The sequence below is a fragment of the Buteo buteo genome, chromosome 12 (genome assembly GCF_964188355.1).
Source record: "Buteo buteo chromosome 12, bButBut1.hap1.1, whole genome shotgun sequence".
Classification (NCBI taxonomy): Eukaryota; Metazoa; Chordata; class Aves; order Accipitriformes; family Accipitridae; genus Buteo; species Buteo buteo.
Genome location: NC_134182.1, coordinates 33,360,834 through 33,383,380, shown reverse-complemented (window position 1 = coordinate 33,383,380; position 22,547 = coordinate 33,360,834). Strand labels below are relative to the sequence as shown.

General features: G+C 41.6%; 1 protein-coding gene across 3 annotated transcripts; it reads left to right on the top strand.

Moving 5' to 3' along the window:
* Positions 1-3,315: 3,315 nt before the first annotated feature.
* Positions 3,316-15,329, top strand: NTPCR (nucleoside-triphosphatase, cancer-related). 3 transcript variants are annotated; one of them, XM_075043276.1, is made up of 6 exons: positions 3,316-3,543; positions 6,058-6,220; positions 7,325-7,421; positions 10,210-10,419; positions 13,280-13,444; positions 15,209-15,329. In XM_075043276.1, the coding sequence occupies exons 1-6, from the start codon at positions 3,510-3,512 to the stop codon at positions 15,275-15,277; spliced, it is 738 nt and encodes a 245-aa protein (XP_074899377.1). In that variant the 5' UTR covers positions 3,316-3,509; the 3' UTR covers positions 15,278-15,329. The 3 variants fall into 3 exon arrangements, with proteins under 3 accessions (XP_074899377.1, XP_074899378.1, XP_074899379.1); XM_075043277.1 differs by having other exon boundaries at positions 13,280-13,448; XM_075043278.1 differs by lacking the exon at positions 13,280-13,444 and having other exon boundaries at positions 3,318-3,543.
* The last annotated feature ends 7,218 nt before the right edge of the window (positions 15,330-22,547 follow it).

Below are 22,547 nucleotides of genomic sequence, written 5' to 3'. Positions count from 1 at the left end.
TTGCCTATTTTCTTTTAGAGTTATCTACACTGCTAAGGTATGTGCTGTTTCTACTTATTTCAGCTAACCACCTCCAGCCAAGAATGCAAAAATCCCATGATCAGGAGAGCACACAGGCTGGCCCCAAAGACTACTGGTTACAACATACAGCTACAGCTTCTTGAACAATGTGTGTCCTATGTAGTCACTAGACTATTGAATAAATATATTAAAGAGAACCAACTTAAATAGCAAATCTTTGACAAAATATACAAAAAAAATTCCAATTCATTTCGCAAACATAGGGTCCTCTTTACAGCAAAACTACAGAAGCACAACTGGCAAAACTACTTCCTGTTTTTGGTGCACTTAAATGACTCCAACCTAGATGGAGCTTCCAGAAGGAGAGAACATTTTATGGTACAAATTACAATGGAAATCAAAGTGGAATGCTAACTAATTTAAGCCCTGATGCTGCAACTACTTTACTCACGCATTTGTTTGCAAGACCAAGGTCTTAGCCACACAGTAAACTAACTGTCAGAGTCCTCTATCTGAAAGCAGGATGAAAAGATTCTTAGAATGTGGTACCAGAAATCAAGGGTTCTGTCAAACAGTAGTGATAGCCCTAAAATTCTCCACACGCACTTCTGAGAATGGAAGGTTGATTTATAAAACCTAGTAAAACTCTGTGTCGAACAAAACAACATTGTCTGGGTCTCTTTATGTGGCCTGCCTGGGCGACCAGCCAATAGACTGATATAATTTAATATTATATAGAAAACCTACCTGTAAAATCAATCACAGTAAGCTCTGCACAGGAAGTTCAGGGCAAGGGTGAAGTAGCCAGTTATAAAGCGTTGTTCTTCTGTTAATAGTCTAGTAAATACGCAGTTCTTCTCTGTGGTTTTTTCTTTAGATTAAAGATGCCTGACAAACACCGGCAGGAAGCCGTAAGTTAACATCACAATTTCATTGCTCCTGAAAGAAACACAAAACAAAGTACTGGAATGTAAACTACGAAAATGCAGTTTTCATTTTAGATGACCTGGGAAGCTGTCTTTTTTACCTCTGTACCCTCCTACCCGCCAAGAGGTAGGCCAGAGTTGTCAAGTTTTTTAATTAAGTATTTAAGCATGAAACATGTTCCACAGAACTCATGTGAAATGAGGAATAGAAGTCTTTGTGTTTAAGAGAAAGATAAATTGACTAAATCTGGTCATTGGTGAAAGCAGAGAACAGGCAAACAAGAATTCAGAGTTATGATCTCCTGTCTGAAATGACCTCTGGCCAGATCCAGTGAAGTAGTTAGGCCAAAGAAAGGTACAGATATCTAAAGTATGATACAAACAACTCCTGATCTGCTCAGAAGCAACACTTAAATTTTGCTTCTGATGACTCCCCAAATTTTAGGTAAAACAGAAGCGTATTGATCACGTGTAATATATCCAGTGAATAGACCATATGTAACATAACCAGTGACTGTACAATGCTGTTTAGGGCAGAAACTAGGTTTTCCCTCCTCTGCATTAACATCTTAACTGTGCTCTGTCTGGCCCAACCAGCTTGACTTTGTGGCTGTACTGTGTCTCAGCCTTAATAGGAAAAGCCTGTGAATTTGGTCATAAGGATACTCTCCTGGCAAATGGACAGTATGGATTTCAACTCCCTTGAGGTTGCAGTTGAAGAGGATACATGTTTCCTACTACCTGACTAAATGGTAGCCTATTACATAAAGCAGAAGTGCTTCACCTGCAATTATAGAGCAGCTGTAAAAAGTTCTGGTTTATAAATCCCAGCTAAAGAGAAATACTCCTCTACCATCCCAAAATATTGCACCAGATTTAGGGGTAGGGAGTGTTTCTAAGCATCCTCCCCATGTTTCCTACTGGCAAGCTTCCTTTCCCTCCATACTCTCTTGGGATCCTAGGCATCAGCTCCGATTCTGCATGCCACCCAAGGTACCAAATGTGTAATTTATTAACCCCACCTTTTAACACCTCTTTGTTGCAATTTCTCCTTCTGAAAGTGGTGATGATAATTTCTACCTCACAAGATTGCTGACCCTTTACTGGTGTGTAACTGGAGACTGAAAGAGACTTTTGCTTTCCTCAGAAGCCAGAAGCGTAGTGGTACAAGGTACTCTTATTATGCAGTGAAATCGCTGATTGCATCCCTCGCACTTTCAGATGACCCACCGTTCTACACAGACCCCGATCCTAGCTGACCTGAAAGTATTTTATATTTAAAGGTGCAGAATCACTAAATAGAGGGTTACTCTTCATTCTGCTAAGAATATAGAACAATACAAGGATGAGTGGCCATATGTGATGTACACATCAAAAATATTTTGTTTAATTTATGGAAATACCTGTCTATTGTGATGTACACTATACCTGCTGATCTACACATTTCATCTGGCTGAAAAGGATACTCATTACCTTTGTGAAAATGATGAATAACCTTTAAATCCTTGGGAAATTACTGAAAATGAAAGCCAGACAAAGATGTGTGGAACCTGAAGAGATCCATTCCAGCTGAAGCAAGCAACAACCACGATGTATCCCTTTCATAGCTCGGTATTCTGGGGTAACTATTTTAATGCTTACGGCTAGGCAGGGATCAGTCTGTGGCAGGGCATCGCCTCACCCAGACTTCTGCCTGTGCACTGCAGCCCTCCACACAAAAATCCTTTTCCCTGCTCTCTTACAGCTCCCCATCACCCGAGCCTAAACAAATAAGGAGGCCACACGCATAGGGCGTTTGGGGACACAGATGTCTGTCAGTGTCTTTGCTAAACCTGCCAAACCTTTTCATTTGTGACCCAATTCGCTCAGCTTTGTAACAACTCCCTAGTTGTATATTAACCCCCTAGTTACATTTGCTGTCTGCACTGAGGTATCAGTCAACCCGTTCGTCTTTTAACTGAGTGCTTGGCTGCATCCCGGAGCACGTTGTTTACCGAAATGGGTAAAAAGCTCTAAGGAGACCTTTCTTAACATATTCAGAAATTATATAGGTCAAGCTGACGGGATGAAGAAAAAGCTGACCCACATTTAGGAAAGTAATTGTTTTCCCCCCTCTGCCCTAACCTTAAACAATGTCCATGTCCTGGGAAACACCACAGCAGGCGCACCTCCGGGCGGGAAGCCGCCGGCAGACACCGCCTGCCCGGGGCGGCTTTGGAGTAACCGCGGCCCGGGGGTTTCCACAGGAGAGGCCGGGCTCCCCTCAGCAGCGACCAGGGCTCAGCGCGCCAACCCCCGCCTGGGCGCTGGAACCGCCCGACGCCCTTTGGGGACCCGCCTCAGCCGCTGCCATTCAAGGCCACGGGAGCCGCCACGTTAAGGCAGGACCGGGGGGGGCGGACGAGCTCCGTCCCGCGTTACCGCGGCCGCCCGCGAAGCACGGCCCCCGCTCAGCGCTTCCCCGCAGGCAGAAGGCGAAGGGCAGGGGCGGAGCGAAGGGGCGGTGCAGCGCGGCGATCCCGCCAGCCGGGCCGCGTCGGGTAGGGGAGAGTCCCCTCCGCCATGTCCAAGCACGTTTTTCTCACAGGACCCCCAGGTAACGGCGGCAGGAGGAGCCCGGGGAGCGGGGTGAGGGGAGGCCGCGCGGCCGCTGGGGCCCGGCCCGGCCCGGCCTAGTCAGTCGCCCTGCGGGGCTGTGAAGCGCTTAGAGCCGGGGGAAGGCAGCTGCTGGCGGGTCCCAGCACCGGCCCAGGTGTGTGGTGGAGCCCCGGGAGCGCCTCCTGCTCCAGCCGGGCCCGGCAGCGGCCTGCGAGGTAACCCCGGCTGCGGCCTGTGGGCCTTTAGCTGCTCCCCTCCGCGGGTGTCGCCTGTGGAGGTCAAGGCTGCTGCATTCATTAATTTGTTCCTAATGAAACTCCATTTTAGCTCTCTTCAGTCCCATGTCGTATACATTTCCAGATGCTACTGCTTTGTCCCTGGCTCCTGCTCTGCAGTTCAGTGCTGAGAGGAAAAAAAAACCCCAAAACAACACCCTGGACAACTAATCCTGCCTCGGTTAAACTGCAGCCATTAATAATCTCTGAGCGTTCATCTCTTCTGTAATTTAATCATGATTTAGCGCTTCCAACCTCAGTAATGCTCAGTTACAAGGTAATAATTGGTATCCCAGATGGGCAGGCCTTGATTGAAGCGGCGGAGTATTTTATCATGGTAGGAGAGTCTGATTATTGTGGAGGTAGAACGGGATATACTATGAGGGTCGAACTATAAGGTTGATAAAGAAAGAAAGCAGTTACTGTGATTGCAAAGCTTTCTTTTGTGGTCTGGAAGTAAAGCAGTGGGCCTAGTTCTCCTTTTTGTGCACCTTTTGCAGATGCCCATCTTGTCTGGATTTAATTTAAAATGCTACTGCTAGGCTGAGCTTCTGTCTTTCCATCCACTCAAATAAAGGCAGCCTTCCAGGAGACACGGAGGTTAGGCCTGCTTAGGCCTTGCCTCTGTTCATTTAACTGAAATTGAATGTACTTTTTTGATTAGCTAAATGTATAACTTTAAGCTTTTTTTAAACTTAGTTTGGATCGTTTTAGCTTTCTTTGGCAATTTACTGAATGAAGATAACCAAATTAGAGATAGCAAATCTGCTTAGCCAAATTAGTATAAATTCATTTATAGAGACAAGGCCTCAGAAAGATGGTAGATACTGATGGTGCCACATTTGTCATTTTATTGTTGTTCAAATGCCAGGAATCCCTTTGGCTTCAATTTTGGAAAGTTTGCTTAATAGTTTGACTAGGTGCCCTTGAAGCCACAGAATATTTTGCTGTCAATATTGACTGTTAAGAAAGTAGTTCCTAAATCTGCTTGAAATCTAAGGGAGGAATTTGGTATGCGCATGTTGAAATTATTTCTGCCAGCATCTTTAGGCACCTCACATTTGGTCTATATTCCTTGTCTTCAGGAATTTGAAGATTTATTCTGCAGGATGTTTTCCATCTCCTGATTTTTTTTTTTTTTTACAGCAGTGATTAAAAATGAAGTGATAACACTAAATTTTGTGAGAGATGATAAAATTGAGTTTAGAGGGAGATTGTCAAGGGATGTACTTGTACAATGGCAAAGGAGAAGAAATAGCTCCATTGTGGGAACAGAGAGGATGTCTGGAACATGGCCAGCATTCACATCGTAGAAGGTACATCACACTGTGCTAGGAGACATCAGGTGGTGAGGGTTTTAAGGGTCTGTCTTAGGGTAAGAAAATGGCTTATAGGACCACAAGATAATTCATGTGAGAAGGGACTTCAGGAGGTGTAAAGGAGGGTCAGCTATGAGGCCAGACCAGGTTGCTGAAGGCTTTATCCAGTCAGGTCTTGAAAACGTCAAAGGGTGTGAAGACTGCCTAGCCTCTCTCTGGGCAACCCGTTCAGGGTTTGATTGTCCTCACAATAAAAAGCCTTTCCCTGCATCTAGTCAAAACCTCTCTTGCTTCAATTACCATAATAAGCATGTTTCTGTTGTTGGAAATACTTTTTGCCATGTAGGACCTGATATCTCAGGGGCACTGAGCGCTTCTGATTTCTAGGACATCAACAGAAGTAGTGCGTCCTTTGTGCCAGTTAGGCTCCTGGTAATAACAGTCAGCTTTGGCCTTATGATCTAAAAGGGGGATGAACTCAGCTCTGTTCTTAAAAAGTAGTGAATAGCAGTGGTATAAAGGGAGATTCATCAGTCAGTCTTCCAGCTAGCTTGGATATCAGTTGTGTAACAGTATGGCTCTCATGTATTTACCTGCCCTGGGGCAAGCTTTGTGGCCTGCCTGCGCACTATCTAAACTAACAAGTTCAGTGGTAGCCTGGGATAGTTGTACCATTCTGTTGTGCCTTCACTGTAGACATACTTCGTAAAGGCTAGTAAAACATTACAGTGTCAGTACAAGATGAACTTTAAAAGGTGCTTCTATTCTTTCCTTTCCTACTGTTTAAGAAAACCAATTTACAAACTTAAGAAGTAATCAATGTTCCTGCTGAACTGAATCATTACTGTGGTGTTTAAAAATGGAGTTTTAGTGCAGCAGATTAATCCTGTGTGCTTTTTATTTCTTCTTTATTTTTAGGGGTTGGAAAGACTACCTTGATCCAGAAAGTCACTCAAGCTCTAAAATCGTCAGGCATCTCCATTGATGGATTTTACACAGAGGAAGTTAGAGAAGGTGGCAGGAGAACAGGATTTGATGTTGTCACTTTGTCTGGAAAACGAGGACCTTTATCTAGAGTCAGGTACTGAGGTTTTAATAACTGTAAGTGGCTTACTGTTTTATGCCTCTGCTCCGGTTTGTCGGCATGTTAAATGCTCCACCAGAAGGTGATTTCCAGCACACATACGACTCTCACGGTCAGGTTCTTTGTTCAGTTCTCGTGTTCTGGCTGATACCTGTATTGTGTATGTAGGCAGTGTCTCTGTTGCATAGTGAAATATTGAAAATGTGCTAGGGAAGGATGTTTTCTCTTACTGCCTATTTTACATCAGACAGAGAGGAAGCACTGCTGAGCCTTTTATTGTGAGGCCAAGTCTATTTGGGGTACAGTAAGTAGTTTATTGTAGGTAGGGAGGAAGATTTTTTGTTTCTGCCAGGTAATTTATGGAGACAGGAGTGGAAAATAAATGGGAAATTGCATATAACATTGTTTTCAAGAGCCACTGACTGGGCCACAAAACCCACATGTGAATTTTAAGAAGAAGAGGGTTTCAGAGCCCCACTGAGAGGGGGGGCTGTGAAGTGCAAAGGGGCTTGCAGTCTCTGACTTAGCTTTTCATGCTTTGTGCAAAATTTAGTCTAGGTCCAGGTGTGACATTAGCACGTCATTTGGACATAGTTGATCTGACTAAATAATTTGCATACTGCTAATAAAGGAGGTTCACCTAGGATAGTATGATGCAAGTGTGATTTTTCCAAGATCGTTCAAGTGTTTTGCAGCCCATACTGAGGTTTGGGCTACTGCTGTGATGCTGTCTGTAGTGTCACATTACCAAATTCAAAGATGTCACATTACCAAATTCAAAGATCTGAACTGCAGGCATGTATTTTGATTTTGGTGTAAATACACCTGCTGGCTTTTAGATCCCATTGTCCTTCCATACACTGTTCAAATTTGACCTTACATAGTTGTGAAGGTAGCTCATGCTATATTTATTATCTGAAAGTATGCTATCTGCAATGTGACTTAATGGATGATTTACAGAGTTTCTTTCCTTTTCTTAGAAGTATTAAAGGGATTTGATGTACTAGGATAACTTCTCATAAATCCACTTGAAATGACTGCAGTGTGTTCTCACTAAACTCATTACTTAGAAGGAATTGTGTATCTCTTTTTCAAATTCAGTTCTGATTCTTCTACTTCAAGACGTGAATATCGGGTCGGACAGTATGTTGTAGACCTTGTTTCATTTGAGCAGTTGGTTCTACCTATGCTGAGAAATGTAAGTATTCTATGAAAGCTGCTGAAAAATGGATACTTTACGATAATCATTGTTATTGGAAGGCCATTCTAGAGCACTAATTTTTGATATTAATAAATGGCCTGTTTCTTGGGTATTGCTGATTCTGATTGACTTCCTGATCAGGAAGCTGGAGGGGCAAATCTGGCTTGTTCTCTTGTGCTTATTGTGGCATTGGAGAGATTGCAATCCCCTCTCATTCTTGATCTGACATTGTCTTGTGAGCAGGACCTCCTTGGACTGATAGCCGAAAGGAAGTTTCTTCCTATGCCACTGTCTTGCATATTGGAAAGCAAACAAAAATGTACGAGTGGCTTACCACGCAGAACTGGGTGGAGTCAGTGGGTCGAAGAAAAAGGCTTTTGCTGCTGCTCATCTTCTTTACAGCCTTTTTTTCCCTCTTGCTCTGATTTCCATCTTCTTCCAGTAGAAGCATTTGTTTCTTGAATCCAGTGCTTATTTTTGATTACCTGTGTAAATATCTGCAGACTGGTAGGTTTTAACTGATAATAGCAGCCTAATAATTTGGGATTTAGCCTGCTGCACAAGGAGTGCTTTGACTGTGACAAGACTTTCCACACAGTCTTTTTCCTATCCTTCTCCTAACATTCTGTTACTGCCTTTTTCCTTCTCCTTGCTATCTCTCACTCCAACCTTTCCCCTCTCCAAAATTGAACAAGAACAGATCTGATTTTGGCAATAACATACCGCAAAGAGTGTGCAGCAGCTGCTGAACTGTACTACTGAAAAAATCCTATTGTGATTTTTCTACGCTGCCAAAGCTCGTGGGGCCAAGGAATAAGGGACTTCTTAATGAACTTCAAAAGAACAAAAAAACAAAGAGGTGCAAGGAGCAAAAATGAAATTGAGGATCTGATTCTTGCTTTTGTCAAGGAATATTAAAGTCTGAGAGTAGGGAAGCAAAGATGTTGGGGACAAGGGAGAAAGGAAATATGAATAAAGTGGGGAAATTTTTATATGTTTAATTCACTGTAACTTGATTACTATGTTAGTAAATAGAAGGATAGTTTAATAAAAAAGACTTAATTAAGCCAGCGCTATACTTGGAATCCTTTTACTGCTGCATTAATGTGAAGTCCAGGAGAGATCTTGCTAGAAGGGTGTTAGCAGTGTTGAATTTTTCTGGTTGTTATATAGCTTTCTGCAAGTACAAGAGAGTGAAGAGAAGAAGAAAAGGGGCCAGGAGGGTTGGACAGTGCATGACCCTGTTCTCATTGAAAGCACTGTTAATCAGTTTTGTGGGAATCTGATCATGCATGTAGGTGGCACAAAACGGGAGAGGAGGTGAGTGAGGAAGATCACAGAACTGAAACAAGATGAGACAAATGGAGAATGAGGGCAGGAGAGCCACAGATATGGTCTGGTTTGATCAGAGAGCAGCATGGAGTGGGCATGTGCCCATGTAGTCTTGAGGACAGCTTCAGTTCTTAAAGCTTGGATATCATTCACTCCAGTGAGAACAGGGGTAGATCCTACAATGGATCGTCTCTCTGGTTCTGGAAACTTTACCAGGCAGGACTGAGGATTTTTCTTTCAAATTAAAATGCTCTGTTTCTCAATGTGTGACCTAGTGACTAGTATTGGCTTTTTAGCTCACTGATCTATGAAAGGATTTTAGATAAAACAGCTACTCAGCAGGGACTTAGCTTGAAAAGATATTAGGATGCATGTTATACAGTTCTTCCACTTTCCCAGAAGCAAATACTCTGCCTTCACAAGGGAAAACATTTCATTTTTTTTTTCCTTTGTTTTTAGGAATGTTCTGTATAATATGGCTGGTATTGGTATATATCCATGGATCTACAGTGATGTTTTGACTTGAGTTTATTTCCTCCTCACTTCTATAAATAATGGAGTACCGTTCTCAGTTACTTTTACCGAGAGAGGGGAGGCAGTGCACTTCCTTTTCTATTGACTAGTTCCTCCACTTTCCAAGTTGCCTTTCCCAGAGTGGCAATCACCCATGTTCTCTCCTAGACTTCCCTGCTGCTCACACCAGTCTGCAGCACGTTACTGTTTGGCACAGTATTCATTTCATGAAAAAAGCAAACAAGCCCCAAATGTGGTTAATCTTTAGTATGGCGCCTATCGTGTGTTCCAGGGGGATGCCTAGGACTATAGACTAAGCTATATCTCAACAAAGAAATGGAAGGTGACTGTTCTGATGTGAGAGGGGCTTGGAAATGGCTTGGTTGTTATTCACATAGCTTTGAAGAAAACTAGTCGTTCTGAGAGAAATGCTAGTTTTGACCATCCTTTGACCCAGCCACAAGAGGAGAAACATCCAAATCTAGATTTAACACGAGTCTATTTTTTTAATACTTGTGTTGTGTGGATATTAATGTATTCTAAGTGGATAATTTGTTGGGAAGAGTGATGTTTTGAAAAATTGGTGTCCCTCAGATCGATTGAGAGCTGCTAGTAGGCAAAGTGCAGTTCTTAATTGTCAGATAGGTCATATGAGACCATTATAAAAATTCTGCTTTTAAGAAAAACTAATATTATGGGTATTTCCTATTGTAGTTGGTATTTGTGCTGTACATACATTTTCATCTTTCCAAAAATCTGTCCTGAAATAGAAATGATGGATTTATAAGTCTGTCAGTTACCAGCAGCAGCTCTGACTTCCACTTTCCCCAGTATTACAATTGTATTGATTTCTTTTGGAGGTATTTATTTTATTAGCATAGAAATTATTTCTGTTGCTTGTCCTGTGTTGTTTACAGTCTCTTGATGCACTTTTCCACAGGTAAACCATGGCAGTGATGCAGAGAAAAAAATCTGTGTCATAGATGAGATCGGTAAAATGGAACTCTTCAGCCAGCCTTTTATTCAAGCTGTTCGTCAAACACTGACTGGCTCAGGGACCATGGTGCTTGGAACTATTCCAATACCTAAGGGGAAGCCACTGGATCTTGTTGAAGAAATAAGAAGTAGGAAAGATGTTAAAGTGTTCAATGTGAGTAATATTTAATATCCTTAAAGAGCCTTCTGTTCTATGTTGATGGTTTGTATTTGGCTCTGTTTAAAATCTAATTGTTACTACCAATTGATAGCTGTGGGTAGCTTGTATAAAATAAGTTTTTTAGTTTCCATTTTATTCTTAATGGGCAGGTGTTCACCTTATTAAAAAAAAAAAAAAATCACATTTGGCACTTACTGTAGCAGTCTCACACAGCTGGCTTTGCTTGTGAGGGGCTGTAGAAGTAATGATACAGTTGTTTTAAAAGGTTTTCTTGCTGTAGTATTATTGCCATATAAGTATTCATTACTCCTAAGAGTTAAATCTTTTAAAGTACAGTGAGATTTTTTTTTTTCCAGACTGGCTTCCAGAAGTATTACCACTAATCATACTCAATAAAAAAAAATAAAAAAAAGGCAACAGTGGAGTTTGCAGAAATGATTTCTAGAAGACAGACACTTGTAAATGGAGTGTACTTTCTCTGGAGTCAGTGAAGCAATTTTGGAAATGATTATGTTATTTTTACAGACATAATTTTCAGAATATTAGGGCCTCAAAGTGCATTTCTGAGCAGTTACAGGGAGGTTCTCAAAAACTTACCACAACAAAACATAGCCCATTCACAGGAATACATGTGTGAGGTTTCCTTAACATCTGTAAGTGTCCTGGATGCTTCACAAAAACAAGCTAAATGCAACCCCACCTCCTTTGATTTATTTTTCTGCTCAGTGTGTACTATTTGTAGTAGAGAATAAAGCTGTGTATCTCTATAAATTATAAATTCAGTAAGTGGGATTTACACATCCTAGCTTACTAACAGGGGTAATATGCTGTAGAGCAGTATACTGTTGCAGCCTATTCTTTATCAGATGCACGTCACAGTGAGAATGATTACTTTGTTTTCATGTAAGTGAATGAGGAAGGAAAAAACACTATCTCAACAACTTCATACTGAATGATCTTAATTACTGCAGAGAAAGCAAAGCCTCCAGCTTCTTTTTTCCTCTTCAAAGTGAGATTAATAAAACTGCAGTGCTCAGAAAAGTTCCTCAGCTTTCTTTTAGTTGGTGGTCCCATCATCATCTTCAATTTCTGTTTTTTAAATTAAATGCCTGTTTAATTAAGTGCTAAAGCAATCCTAGGAGCAAAGATGAGAGAAGATTCCTTTCCTCACATAAGAATTCAACTCCTACCATTCCTTTCAGAGATAAAACCCCAGGTTTCCCACTGACAAGCTGATGTGTGTGTTGTCAGGCTACTACTGAACAGGGATGCATGTGAATGTGAATTTTATATGACTTGCTTTACAGTGGTAGGACTGGGAAAGAGGGAATGGAGAACGCCTCACTGAAGGTAACAGTCATTCGGTGCTTAGGCTGCAGTCATGGCAAGGCAATAGTGTGTGTTTGGTCCTCTCAAGGGAGGAAACAGAGTGCTAGAAGACAGCATTTGGCTTTTCAAGGAAGCGTTTGAGGCTTCTGCTGCTTCTTTTTATCGGGTAATGTTCTGAGGGCATGTGCCACTCAGCCCCTGCTTGTTAGCTATATCAGTCTGCTGATACATCTTTCCCTCAAGTACTGACTACAGCCAGCAAAAGTGTTCCTGTAAATTTCAATGGAGCAGTGTTTTCTCTAGCTTAAAAAAAACTTTACTAAAAAAATGAGCCATCCTGTTTACGCTGCTGAGATTAGGATGTGCAGGTTTCTTTTGTTTAAATAGTTCTCTGGTGAATCCGTTAGCCAAAAGCATGAGTGTGAAATATGTGACAGACTGCAATAGTTCCCAGGTGGCAGAGACCTACTATGCTAATCTTATGCAGGGGAGCATCTGTCTTGCTTGCTCCAGTGACACACTACATGCTCTTTCCCAGCTAGTTAAAACATGTCCATGAGCAGGAGCGGAAACTGTCCGTGGGGAGTCAGAGATGTTACTAGCTGAAGTAAATACTGGATCACCAGCTATGTGATCTCACCAGCTTCTTCAAGGGCTGTGGCATGGGGAGAACCTGGAGTGCCCAAATAGCTCACGGTCAGTAATTCCTTACTAACTTTTATGGTGCCTGGAAGTGTGCAGAAGTAGGAGGCTACCCTTCAAAAAAGTTCTGCCTGTGTTGTCACTTAATGTGGAGTTAGGCTGCATTCAGGTAACTCAGTAGAGTTTTCTCATCCTTCTCTCAGTGTCACAAGGACAGTCCTGATGTTTGATGCTAAGAGCATAGAGACAGATGTTTGGGGTTTTACAGTCCCTTCTGTCTTGCAAGCCTATTCAGTTGGTGTAAATGGGCCCAGATGCCCTAAAGGCAGTTGAGGATTTGGTCCCAAATGTTTAATTTAGTATGTTTAGAGCACTTAACGATAGGAGCTCTGATATTTAACACATTTCTTTCCATTGTTGCTCAATTCCATTTTGCTGAAAACTAAACTTTCCAGTGAAACTACAGAGGGTCTTTTTGCACTGCCTGGGTCTGTGTAGTTTTGCAGACACGGTGTCATAAATAGGATCAGATTATCCTTAGTAGCTGGCACATATTCATTTTCTCCCATTTTCCCATCTATTAAATTTGCTTCCATGAAACCCATTAGTGAAGTTTGGTTGCATATGCCTTTTAAGAAAGAAAATAAATAGTTAAATGCATCAGAAGAAGAAAAGGCTCCATTTGAACAAACTGTACAAGAGGGTTTTCCTTGACAGTACTTCAGCAGTTAGGGGAAGAAAGCTTTTGTCCTCTACTATTGCCTGCTTAGAGTCTAGATGGTAGTTTCCTCCAAATTACCCAAGTGCTTAGTATAAGCAGCATCTACTGTTAGTTATTTTAAATTCCCTGTCTAAAAATCTGTGCATCTGTTTGAACATTCAGTACAGATACTGGGAGATTTGTTCTTTCTGGGAAAGCTGCCTGCACAGAAAGTCTCGAGATCTTAAGAAGAGACTTATATCTATCAAGCAGCCTTTGTCAAACAGTTGTGAAAGTTTCCCAGCACTTGGCATTTTCTCGCTGCTGCTCTCACTGGACTTCTGGCATGTAGGTATGGAAAAGGGATAGATAAAATGTACTATTGTTTTTGTTGGCTGTGAGACAGTGGGAAGGGCTATTAAATGTTCAGAAGGTCCTTTGAAAGTCAGGATATCAGGACGCTTGCTGTGAGATTTAGAGTTTGCCTGATCTATGCTCTGATGCTCTGTGCCTTGTTTACCTTAGGGTCTCTCAATAGCCTTACTGAAGAGCAATTCCATTCTTTGTTGTCTTGCTCTCTTTGTTATTGTGGGGTTTTCTGTTTATTTTATAATATGCGTGGAATGATACTCAATAAAACCAGCAGCATTTTCAGGCAGATCTTCCCTTTCATTCCCTTCCTTTTTTTTTTTCTTTTTTTTAATGTCACTTTTTCTTCTTCTCATGTTGATCTGCTCTCTTGAATTCAAGCCGTGTAGGTAAGACCACCATCTCTAAGCTTTACACTGTTGGTCTCCAGCATTTGGATAGGATGTCTGTGACTAAATAGCAGTAGGCTCCTAGGGCCAAATTCTTCAGGTAGGACTGTCATCTATTTAAAAATTATAATAATAATAATACTTTCTCCTGTTTGGTATTGACTGTAGTGCTGGAAGGGACACAAGCCCTTGTGCTCAGATCTTAAACGCAGCTGCAGGGAATGCTGTGAAGCCTTGCTGGTAGAGAGTTTTATGCCATGCATAGTGTGGTGTCTCTCCTTCCTCATCAAACAGCATTTCCCAAACTTTGTTAAAAATATGAACGCCCTTAATTTTTTTTGGTTCATCTGTCTTTGTCTGATTTCTTCCTTCCCTCTCTGCAGGGATCTGAACAGTGGGGAAAATTTCTTAGGCTTTTTAAAATGAGGCTTTTGCTGACACTTCACAATTGCTTTTTAACTCTTTCACCACCCCAGCTATCTCCACAGGTTTGGTGGAGTTAGTAATGCATGACATTGTGGGTCAGTGGGCTCTGTCTCAGGACCAGGTCTATCAAGAAGGAGTAATTTACACACACACATGCTCCCTGCCCCCCTCCAGCTCTGTGTTCTGTCATTGCTGCACCTGGGACCTGAGCTTACTAGCAAGTGCTAGCATTTGCTTGGCAGTTAACAGTAATCTGCATGTGCTGCAATGCAGATGGGGCCAGCAAAAGACAGGACACTGAACTATATGGATTTTTCACATGTACTGGTCTTAAAGCCCAACATTTCCATGGACTGGTCAACCAAAAGCATACCTCAGTGTGCTACAAAAGCCCCCCAGCTTTCTCAAGTAGTCGTCTGTCTTTTTCAAGGTGTTTCTGTCCTGTAATGCCAAGGTTTCACAGAACACAGAGTTGCGCTGCTAAGCCTGTTTTAATTTTTTTCATTGCAGATGTTTTTTACTAGATCTGTCATCCTAATAAATACAACTCTTTCAAGTACTGAAGGCATAAGAACTCTGCTTTATAGTAGGAAAATTATATTTGGTAATTGAAAAGGATTTCTAGTAATGACAAAAGTAGATGCTGGTTCTTCGAGTGATTCTTGGTAGTTATTCAAGCCCTGAATAATACTGCAAAATACCATGGGTAATTAAATCAAAAAGATGACTGAATATTCAATTACATATGCAGGTTTGTGGGTTTAGCTTATTGTGTTCTCAGTAGCAGAAGAAAGCAGGTGTTTGACACTCCACATTCCTCCACTGAGAAAGAAATGCATTTGAATTTCTGCTTTGTTTGTTTTTGAAGTAAACACTGGTACAGAGGTTATTCATCAAATTACATCAGTTTTAATTTCTCTTTCTCTAGGTTAGTAAGGAAAACAGAAACAGCATTTTGCAAGACATCTTGGCAGCTGTAGAATCCTGCAGAAAATGAAGACCTTCTTGCCTGTAAACACTAAAGCTTTTATTTTAACAAAACATTACAACATTTTGTGTGTTTTAGAGTCTGTCCTTCCTGCTTTAGCCGCTGGAGGCTTTACTGGAGCTTTCAGGGTAAGCAAGGTAAAGCTGGTAATACTCTAAAATGTGGCAATGAGATAGCAGTTTTCTTGTTTATTCAGTTCACAAGCTGATCCATTCAAAATAATTGAACAGATGTGTAGTTAACATCCAGTTCTAATCTGGGTATTTGGAAGTTAGGTGGTCTGACTCTGATGCTAGTTACACAATGTAAAAGAAATTAACTGTCAAATCTGTTTGAGATCTTCGTCTTTCAGAGTGTAGTGTGGACTGTTCTGCCTAGAGGGCAATTTAGTATCTGGAACTGGTGTAAGAGAACAGAACCCTGCCCAAAATATATGTGTGCTCTGCCTGATTTATGTAGAAATATCTTTGCTGTTGGTGACCCAGCTTAGGTGTGTCCAAGTGTGTTTCAGCATGGGTGCTGACAATTCATGAGGTAGAAGGAGCAAGCAGATGCTCTCCCCTTAAGCCCAGACACCCCTCTCTCCAGTTGCAGTATAAGAAGGGTTAACTAGAATTTCAAGGATATTTCCTGTAGTCCCAAGTGACTTTTACAGAATGCCACTTCAGGAGGAAAAATAACCAAGTCTACCCTCTCCTAAGTGGCCCAGACAGTAGTTGATAAGAGGGCTGCATTTTGGGTTTATTTTAATGTTTCTGACGGCAATCCTGCCTCGCAGCCCCTTAAAAAAAAAATTGTGTATATAAATCTTCAAGTCCATGAAATTCAGTCAAATCTTGACTTGTGTTTTGCATGCAGAATTTATTAAGTCAGGATTGACTTAATACTGCATTTGTCTGCATGGGTTTTACAATCTCTTACATTTATTGATGCTTTTTGTTTGGTTGGCTTTTTTTTCCTTATTCAATTCTGTACATGCTTAATGGTTAATGGTGAAATAAGAAGTGTTTGAGAGTATTACACAATGTGTTTCCCTATGAGGTGTGCAAATGTGTTCAGGAAAAGTGCTACCACTTAATCAGTTTTGCATGTTGTGAAAACAGAATTCCCTCTCAGGTGCACGCTTGTTCATTGTATGATTTATAGCCATCTCTGGCTGTAAAAAGTTGTTTAGAATTCAGTTGTTTCTTAACTTTTTTCTGTTCTGTTCAGCAACTGTTAAAATGAGCAAACTGTTTCAAGGCACTTTCAAATATCATTTTAGTTATTTATTTCTGTAAAAGTGACACCCAAAGTTGTCAGGGTCTGGATGGGGACAGGCATTTTTGCAGGTGCCCTCAAAACAGCTGGGAGCATGGAGGGAATGTTCTTTCTCCTTCCTGTATTCAGAACGAGGGTCTGGTACAAACATTGCCCCTCCACAGATGGTAGGAGGTACATGCCATGGCCTTGTTCCCCAGCTGCCCTGTTACACTATCATTCTGCCTAAATCCATTTGGATGGTAGTATCATCATCTGTTTGGACGGTAGTATCATCGTCTTCATCATATTTAGGAAAAAAGAGAATTCCTCTTAGGGTCCCGCTCTTTGAGAATGTACAGCTCCTGGCTGCTTTTTGCAAAATGAGGCTGTGCCCTGAAGGTATCAGTAATCCCTTAATTACTTCAGGCATCTTACTTAGACAAGATGCCTTGTTAGAGGTGAAGGACTTGGGACCAAAGTAATCTTTTTCAGGGCTATGTGCCATAGACTTTCAAACAGAAACTTCTCTGCACTTTAGTGTTGGATGTCCTACTGTTCCAATGTTAAGTCTCTTAACCTGTAAAATACGCTGCAAAATAATAGTTCTTTCAAAGATTAAATAATTACCTAAAGTCTAGAAAGGTTTTAGAGGGACTGCAGTTGAGTCTTAAATGAGGACCGACCTTTAAAGCTAAATAAAATGGAGATATTTGACACTTCTCTGGAGATGCTGGGTGGGGGAGTTCCTTCAGGAATGATGGCAGAGTTCAGTTTTCCAAATTGCAGTTCAGCCAGTATTGTTGGGAGTTCATCACTTAAAGAGGTATTTGTTCCTCATAAACATTGCCCTGCATATAGTGCCATGATGCCTACAGTAGTCTCATGATTTAATAGACTGGAAAAAAAGGAAGAAGAATCATAACAAGTTTGGGGAACTTTTGACTGGTGTGCTTATAGTAGTTTTAGGCCATTGTCTCATGGTGCAAGGAAGACCTTTTGTAGTGAGGGTAGTTAGTCACTGGAAAAACCTCCAAAATGGACGTGGATTTTTCCTTCACTGGAACTGTGAGTGAAGTGTCGGCCCTTTTAAATCAAAGGGTGTTTTTGCTACTGACAGCAGCGGCTCTTGCTTTCTGCTACCTATCTCAAGATTGCTGAGAGTCTTTAATTTGTTGTTGTTCTTTTTTTAAGCCCATCTTCTCCCTGAGCTAGAGTGCTTTTCAAGAGAAATAAAGAGAAATTTTGTGGCCTGTGTTCAGCAGGAGATCCTGGATGATCTTAACAGTCATGTCTGGCCTTTAAATCTGAGACAGTCCTGAAAAAATGATTCACCTGTTTCAAATATACATTGAGTGAGTGAGAAAGTAGTATTTCCAACTGAATTTAGTTTTTATGACATGCTGTGTTTACTTTAGAGGTAAAAATTTATTGTCTGGTCTTGCACTAGTAAAATACTTGGAAGGCCTTGAGAGCACTGTAACAACAAACAGAGCATTCACAATTCCCCTGATGGGCTGATTTTACTAATAGCACACATTTGGTGAAAATAACCTCTGATGTACTAGCAAGATTCCAGATGACAATATTAGTGCACCTGCAGGTTTTAATTGGTGCAAAAAAGGGGAGAATATGAGGTACCAATTACTCTCTCGAAGCCTGAGAATCAAGGACGTTTTTGGCAAAGAGGCTTGTAATTCCAACATAAAATTGCGCACAGCATGGAATAAACAGGGCCTGCATTATTTATCATGCATTAGACAATTTTTGACTTGTAAAACTCTTGAGAAGGCGGAATGAGAGAGGTGAATCTTTAACACTGGACCTACTGCAAAGTTAATTGTAAGTAGTATGTCTGTGTTGCAGATTTAAGGATGTACAAGCACTAGTGAAACATTGTAATTAAATGCCAGCTCCCAATCCAAGGAGTAATCTAAATATGGCAATAATTGGGTGGTTAAAAAATATGCATTGATGAGAAGATGATTATTACATGGTGGAGAATTTCACTGGTAATTCTAATCTAAAGTGGGCTGCACAAAATTCAGCTAATCGTTAACTTAAATTCCCCAGCAAGAGAAGAGCAGTCGGTGGGTTGGAGCCAAATGCAGATGACATTTCTTGCTTTATTCTAATAAATAGCTTTTTTTAAAAAGCTGTGAATGACAGCCCAGAGACTCCTAAGAACTTAATAGCTTCAGAAAGTCATTCATAGATACTGAGATGAGAGTATCTGGCCATCTTGTTGAGGGAAGAAGACTCACATTGGTAAGTCCTTTTTGTTAACGTTTGTCTCAAATGCAATGAATGCCAAGATTTTCTGTCTTCTGGGAATGAGGTGAGACTTTTCAATGAGAACTCCAGTTCCTCACATAGAAGTCTGTATGACACTTCAAAATGGAGGGAACAGCAGGACCTCCAGCATGTGTATTTTTTGATGAACAGAAAATAACTTTGCATGTTGCACCCATCGCTGTTTCCTACTTGCTTGCTGTGGTAGGAAACAGCTGGGCTGAAGGCCAGGCTAGGGGTTTGCCAGCGTACCTGGTGGATGTGAGCAGTTCAGCAGCCTGCGGTTGGCTTTAGTAAAATGTTACTAAAAGTCCTTTTACCAGATCTTCGTGCCATGTTTCACCCTTAGGAATGTAGCACGTGGCTTTTACTGTATGATGTAAACAGGAGCCTATTAGTGAAAGGAGAGTTTAGGAAAAACAAAATGGGAGGGGGTAGGTATCCCACATTTAATGCAAGGACTGAAGTACTCTGTGTGTGCTTGTTTTACCATATACTCATTATCCTCCATCCTGTAGCCTGCTATACTGTATGTGTTCCTCTCTGGCTGTGAGGGCCCCGCTGAGCCAGGGTGGATAAAATCACTCCCCATGTTTCTTTTCAGCAATGGTCATGTTATCTGGGGTTAAGCTGGGGGGAGGCAGGTAGGGCCTCCATCTCTTTGTCCCTTCTGACATTCCTGTGAAAGAACCGCATGCACCAAATGCTCTTATGGATTGAGTGCCTGATTTCCTCAAAGGATGCATTCAGCTTGCTAGCGAGACGGGATTGTCACAGCTTTCAGGTTGTAGAAACAAGAAGGTTCTGGGCTGGCTGAACGAGCATCTGGCAGGCTTCTGCCTTCAGCCCCTGCTGAGTAAGCGGCCTCTGCAGCTCTGGAAAAATTCAAGCATAGCACCTGAATCTTCAAAACTGACACAGAATGGAACTGCATATAAAAGGTACTTATGTGTTGGTGGTGGCCATCCTTCCTGCATCACAGTTCTGGTAAGAGATCAGACAGGTAAGGCAGGCAAACTGTTCAGCCTGAGCAACTTCAGGGCCAAGCTTCAACAATAGCATTAAGCATTGTAAAACCTATTATCAGTGCTGCAGCTGACTTAAAAGCAGTGAAAGTTGCCTTTGCTTTTCATTCAGAGCCCAAAACTGCCCAACAAGTGGGGTTCCTGAGGTGTCACAGGTACCTCCATCTTGCGACTCTGAAGTACTCCCTTGTGTGTGAGCTTTAGTATCAAGCTGCTTAGGTCTTTCAGGAATGAGAAGTACGGCTTAAAGCCTTTGTGTATCTATAGACACTGGTGCTGAGAATAGCATACCTATGGATGCAGGTGACTTTGTACGACGCAGAGCTGTTCTGAGCAGCTTACTGTTGAAATTAGGCCTGTTAGATTAGGTACGTATTTGTTAGCTTTGTGTGCATCAGAGCCTTAAATGCATCTTCTGTCACGTACAGAGTAATCGGGTCTATCTCTACCTCATGCAAACATGGGGGGGAGGTCCAAGATGCATTTAATGAATACAGCCTCATACCTAGTTCCAGGTTTTATTTCTCGCCACCATGTCTGACTATTCTGTAGGATTGGCCCATATTTAAAAACACTGCATATAGCAGTAGTCTTACTAGTAACAGCAGACTCTCTCAAAAATTATGGAGAAATGTAACGTGGGAGAGTTTGTGCTGTCATCTTGGATTTATTTTTTTGTCTCTGTTACTGTTGTTAATGGTCACTCTTGGTTTTTTTCAACCCACTATGCTACAGTAACAACTTTAAGGCAAAATAAAAATTCTGTCATACATGGCTACCAAAAGAAAGTAATTTTTGGATCTTATCTTGACTCCTGCTCTGCCCTGCTTGCACACTGTGCCTCAACAAAGGAGTTAGGATGTGCCTTTTCTGGCAACTGCCCTGTGCAGGAGGAGGCTGGGCTTCATGGCACACTACTGTCCCCAAGGAGTTACGCTCCAGGTGTTGGTGGCTTGAACTAAGTCAGGAACTGTGAGGCAGCTGCATTATCTTAGGGTGAAGTACCAGCAGCCATGGAGATGTTAGTGTCTCTTTCTTACAGAAGATGTGGTGGTGCTGGGCCTCGGTCTGTGCTAAGCAGATAAAACAGCTTGCCGCTGGAAGGATTTTTCCACCTGTTCCCTGATCTGGTTTAGTATGCTTGAGTTGGATACATAGAATAATTTAGGTTGATTGGGACTACTGGAGTGACATATTTTTGATGGAAATTAATTCAAACCTAAGTTAAAGATGTGAAAACTGGAGACCTAAGTAAGGCTAACTGAACATGGGAAAGTTTTTAGTGCTTTCCACAGCTGCCTGTTTGCCCTGCCTCCATGCAAGGCAGGCTTTAGGAAAACAAAGCAGTGATGGTTTACCTTAGTAGACTTCCATGCAAAGGCTCCCACCCAAGGCAGAAATGGGGCTGGTGGCTCTTAAGAGCCCTCCAACTGACCTGTAATAACCTCCATCCTTCATTTGTAAAGAAGCATTTCATGAGCAGGGGGGTAGGAGGAGAGGCATGATCTTCCAGAAATGGTCAGAAGGGCGCAGCTGAATTCAATTTCCTCTTCCGCATCACACCTGGATGCTGGAGGGGACATAGTAGGGCCTAAGCTGCACTGATGACCATGTGTCTCAGGGCTGTACATGAATACTCTGCTTTTGCCCTTGCAGACATGAGCATAATTTTGCCTAGGTTGTGCTGAGCTTTGTAAATAATCCATTCATCAAGATCTGAAGTGAAAGAAAAACAATAGATTTCTCAATTCCATACGGCAGAAAGCAAGCAAAAATAATTCAAAATAAAAAAGAAAAACCCAAAAACTGCTGCCACACAAAACATACTTGGATCATTTTATTTTCACTAGGTGTTACTTAGTTCAACTACTTATAATATTGTGTGGCACAGTAGGAAGCTCAGAATGCAACTGTGTATCTCCTAACAGTAATGAGACTTAGCTACAGCATCTCTTGTTAAATCTTTCTTGTTAATTGGGACAAGAAAGCCTGGCTGCGCATCATTGTGTTGAGAATTAGAAACAATCTATGGTAGTTACAGTAAAGAGGAACAGCAAGACACTGATAGCTGCAATTTTTTTAATTAAAAAAAAAAAGAATGAGGAGAACAGGCGCGTGTGTGTTTAGACGCTATAGTAGAGGAAGGATTTGTTGTAGCCTTTTGGCTTCCAAAGTAGTCATGCATTCCTGTAAATCAGTGTTTCTCAAATTCTGTGAAAGCGTGGCCTGCTTTTTTGCATCATCTGTCTTTATGCAACTATTAAATTGGCAGCAGCTCAGTTTCTTTGGAGGGAAATCAGAATGCTGTGTAATTACTGGCTACTAGTGTTTATGGACACTGAGCTGTGTCCAGCAATTAAAGGCATTTAGCTGTTCCCTTCCTAATACAAAGACTTCCAGACTATAATTCCAGCCTGCTTTGCACTTTCCTGTCCTTGAGGAGGATTCCTCTGGGCCCTTTTGCAACTCCTAAGGGGGCTGTTGCCTGGTATTTGAGAAACACTGCTGTAAACCAAACAGGAGCATGAGATAATACCTAGGAGCAGCTGGTTTTGCAAAGCTGCTTTCTTTGCAAATAAGGTGCATCATATGCTTTGAAGGCTTTCCATGCGTTGGATACTTTCTTTTCTCGCACTTGACTTTTGTTAATCTGTGTAGCATGGCTCGTTCACACAATATTTCAATATGGCTGCATGCAGTATATCAATCTGTGATGCTATGTT

Coding starts and splice junctions, on each gene's coding strand:
- NTPCR (XM_075043276.1), top strand. CDS start 3,510: ATGTCCAAGCACGTTTTTCTCACAGGACCCCCAG. Junction 7,422..10,209: donor TTCTACCTATGCTGAGAAAT/GTAAGTATTCTA, acceptor ACTTTTCCACAG/GTAAACCATGGCAGTGATGC. Junction 10,420..13,279: donor AAGATGTTAAAGTGTTCAAT/GTGAGTAATATT, acceptor TTGAACATTCAG/TACAGATACTGGGAGATTTG.